Consider the following 4450-nt stretch of genomic DNA (forward strand, 5'->3'; position numbering starts at 1 on the left):
AAAATGTCCAGCACACCTACAGCCTAGGGAATGACCTGCTGGGTGGCACGGAAGTGGAATGTTCATCTTGGAGTCCACTAGGACTCCAAGATCCCTTTCCACTTCCGTGCCACCCAGCAGGTCATTCCCTAGTCTGTAGGTGTGCTGGACATTTTTCCTCCCTAGGTGCAGCACTTTGCATTTCTCCTTGTTGAACTGCATTCTGTTGTTTTCTGCCCACTTGTCCAACCTGTCCAGGTCTGCTTGCAGCTGTTGCCTGCCCTGGATTGTATGAGGCAACACATTTAACATTTCTACTATACTTCTTCCAAAACAGAGAATACCTCCATTTACTGAACAGTGTGGTTAACAAATTTAGGTACAGTGGAGTCGCATAATACGCGCATTTAACTTATGCGAATTCAACTATACGCACTCGGCAAAAAAGAGAAAAACAACAATTTAAATAGTGTGGGCAATTCCACCTGCCATTCCACCCAATGAGTTCCCGCCTCTCATAATGTGAGCATCTTGCCGCGCTGAGTGTGATTCTAGTGTTTAAAGATACGTATGTTTCATACAACATGGCCCCTAAATGCAAGCCAACTACTTCATCTGGTGCTCAACCGAAGAAATAGCGATCTGTTCCAACGCCGGCGGAAAAACTGGTTGTGTTGGACTTATTGAGAGATGGTATGTCGGTCTCTAATGTGGTGCGTAAATATGGCCACAACAAATCTAGCATCCGTGCCATCAAGATTCAAGAGAGAGATTTCATCAAGCCGTGGCTCTAATAACTGCTAAGGTGATGAGCCAAGTGCGCGATAAGACTTTAGTGAAGACTGAAAAGGCACTAAACTTATGGCTGGAAGACATGAACCGTAAATGTGTGCCTATTGATGGCAACACATTGCGAGAAAAGGCTCTTAGCTTCTACGCGCTGTTCAAACCTCCCGCCAAAGAGGGACAGCCTTCTGATGAGAAGGAATTCAAAGCCAGCCAAGGTTGGCTTAACAGTTTTAGGAACTGCTTGAACATCAAAAATGTGCAGACTACTGGTGAAGCTGCATCTGCTGATGAATAGGCAGCAAAAGCCTACCACGAACAATTAAAGAAAATCATAGAAGAAAAGGGCTATCTTCCGAAACAAGTTTTTAATGCTGACGAGACTGGACTCTTCTGGAAAAAAATGTCCAACCGCACTTAGGTTTCGAAATCAGAAAGACAAGCCCCTGGCTTCAAAGCAGCTAAAGACCGTGTGACTGTGTTGTTTTGTGGCAATGCAGCTGGGCATTTAATAAAGCCGGGCTTGCTCTACAGGGCTGCAAATCCCCATGCCCTAAAAGGCAAGAACAAAAATCTCCTGCCTGTGTTCTGGCAAACAAATAAAAAGGCTTGGGTGATGGCAGCATTACTTCTGGATTGGTTCCACAAGTGTTTCATTCTGGAGGTCAAGCGGTACCTCGAAGAGAAAGGACTTGACTTTAAAGTGTTGCTGATCGTAGACAATGCTCCTTGCCACCCTGAGGCACTCCGGTTTGCGCATAATGACGTTGAAGTCATCTTTCTCCACCCCCATCCATAATTTTGACTATATGCAATATTCGCCTTAAGCGCTGACTTTAGAACCTAATCCCCGCGTAAGATGCGACTCCACTGTATTCCTAATTTAGCCAACAGCCGATTCATAAATGTGGATCCAAAAATAAGACTTTACAGAAAGTTCATAAAGTTTTTATTTCTTTCTCCAAGAATGTCAATCCTAATCCACAAAACATAAATAGAAGTGATGTATTGAAATCCATACATACCATTTGCTACATACGTAATCTTGCATAGGATATTGTCTCTGCTTATTTCTTTGTTTCCTTCTGGTGGGCTTACCAACGTCTGACAGATCATAGCAATGTTTATTTTGGCACGAACACATCGATTGTTCAGCTGCAGAGAAATTTAATGTTTTATATACACATTAATTCAAATCTGCCTCAATGCTTTTTAACAGCTAAGTGCCGACATTTATATTATAGTAATAACTTAAAATCCCAATTAAAAATTATGACAAGTTACACACAGGCAAGTAAAGCAGTCTCAGACAGCTTTTAAACAGGCCTGGGGGTGGCATACAGTCCATAAGCAGTTAAGTTGCGAACCCCATGCTCCTGCCAATCTGCACTGCTCCCCCGTTGCTCTGGTTGTGACAGCAGCCAGAGCCTAAGCTTCCTCTTCCTCAGATTCATAGATGTTAGGGTTGGAAAGGACCTCAGTAGGTTATCGAGTCTGACCCCCTGCCCTGGGCAGGAAAGAGCGAATGTCCTCCAATTCTGGAAGTGGCACAAGCCAGCCCCTGGGCTGCTCTCACCATTCCTGGCCTTCTCCAAGAGAGTCCTACAACTCTCCCACCAGGTCCCAGCTAGCTGCTGCCGCCTGCTTCTTCCCAAAAAAGCAGGACCTAAATCCCTTAAAAAGGTCAGCAAGTTTATGACCACATTTTTTTGTGGTGACTTCATAGGATCATAGGAAAGTAGGGCTAGAAGAGACTTCAAGAGGTCACCCAGTCCACCTTGCTGCTCAAAGCAGGATCAGCCCTGACTCGCCTGCAGGCCTCTGACCATATGAGTGGCCCTCCCCCTCTCAAGAGTCTCTGCATCCCTCTTGAAGTGTGGCACCCAAAGCTGGACACAGTACTTTAACTGCAGCCTGACCCGTGCCACAGAGGGGAAGCATCACCTCCCTGGACCTGTTCTTCATGCATCTGCTAATGCAGTTAGCCTTGTTGATCACTTCATCACATTGACAACTCATGTTAATCTTGGAGTCAACTATGACTCCAAGATCCCTTTCCACTGCTGTGCTGCTGAGGTCAGCCCCCAGCCTGTAAGTGTTGGTGGTTCTTTTTGCCCAGGTGCAGCACTTTGCACTTGTCTTTGTTGAACTGCATCCTATTTCATTCTACCCATTTTTCCAACCTGTCCAGATCCTCCTGGATCTGTTCCCTACCCTCTGCTGTGTTAACTTTGCCCCATAATTTGGTATCATCTGCGAACTTGGACAGGGTGCTCTCCATGCCCTCATCCAAGTCGCTGATGAAGAAATTGAATAGCACTAGTTCAAGGACCGAGCCTTGCAGGACATTCCACTGCCCACATCTTTCCAGGTTGATATCGACCCATTCACCACCACTCTCTGGGTGTGACCCCTAAGCCAATTTGCTACTCACCTGACAGTTTAATCATCTACATCACAGCCTGTCAGTTTATTTATGAGAACAGAATGCAATACCATATCAAAGGCCTCCTTAAAGTTTAGGTAGATGACATCATCCTCCACTCCATTACCACCTCAGGGGGCAAAGTAGAGTGGTACACGCAGTGCAGCTCAAGGAGCAGAGCCAGGGCTGTGTGAGCACACAGTGCAGCTGTGGGAGTGTGGGAAGGGGAGCTGCATGGGTGTGTACTGCTACAGTGGGGCGCCTGCACAGGCATGTAGTACCAAGCAGTATGTAGCCTGAGGGGTGTGGGGAGTGGGGGCTGTGGTTTACTTGGTGAGGCCTGTGGGTATGCAGCCCCTACTGGGACTCTGCCCCCCCGTCCCTTAAAAGTTGGATAGCCCTGGCTTAGGACAGAACTTGATGAGAATAAAAGATGGGGCAAAGGTTAATAGGGAGCAGGTAGCAATTAAATGAATAAATTTGAACCAAACAAGCACAAAGTTAAAGTTCTGTTGGTCTAACTTCTACTAAAAGAGGTATTGCATAAGCATTCACAGCAGAAGTGAATCTGAGGACGAATTTAAAGAAGAGTGGCAGCTTTACAAATCTTCATGGTGAGAAGTAATGCCAGGGGAGAAAGTCAAGAGGTATTTGCAGGTGAAGTGACAAACAAGCAATCAGATCTAGCATCTTTGGCAAAAAGAAGGCAGGGGTCAACAGCTTAAGTAGTTAGCAGACCTGATATTAGCCATCTATGAAGTTAAACAGAGCCTTGTTTTTGTTATGCAGCCTGAAGATGCTAATTGTTTATGCTGAATGGTATATAGAATCTTAAGTAGGTCTAAAAATATTTAGAAGAATTCCAATTTACAGAAAGGTTTCAGTTACCTATGTGTTTTGGATCAAACCAAGAACTTCTAAAAGCAGTTTGATAGTATTCATAGGCACTACTTACAGGAGCACTGTCATGTTCCACAGAGAAGTTACAGACAATCCAAGTTTCAGGATCATTTTCACTGAATGCTGGTATCTTTCTAATGGCTGACAGATATAGCACATCCCGTTGGGAAGCAGGCCACACTCTCTGCAAGGAAATACAGGTTACTAAAGTGTATTAAACTGAAAAAAACCCCACTGTCAGCCAAGAATTCTCTAATAGAGAGGAAAGCCTCCAGCTCAACACCAACAAATATGGTCATTGTCACATTAGTGCCTAGAAATCTACGGGGGGGGGGGGGGGGGGGGAGGAGGGAGAGGGGA

At 45.3% G+C, this 4450-nt stretch overlaps 1 protein-coding gene across 1 annotated transcript in view; it reads right to left on the bottom strand.

The window, feature by feature from the left end:
• The window catches only part of COL4A3BP (collagen type IV alpha 3 binding protein), a gene marked incomplete at its 5' end in the record, with an annotated part of 54206 nt that overhangs the window by 12318 nt on the left and 37438 nt on the right, over positions 1–4450 (bottom strand). The window contains 2 exons of the mRNA XM_006034632.1: positions 1791–1920; positions 4146–4274. Coding sequence (XP_006034694.1) covers positions 1791–1920; positions 4146–4274 — 259 coding nt within the window. The remainder of the gene's footprint in view (positions 1–1790; positions 1921–4145; positions 4275–4450) is intronic.

This window comes from Alligator sinensis, unplaced genomic scaffold, assembly GCF_000455745.1.
Source record: "Alligator sinensis unplaced genomic scaffold, ASM45574v1 scaffold290_1, whole genome shotgun sequence".
NCBI classification, from domain to species: domain Eukaryota; kingdom Metazoa; phylum Chordata; order Crocodylia; family Alligatoridae; genus Alligator; species Alligator sinensis.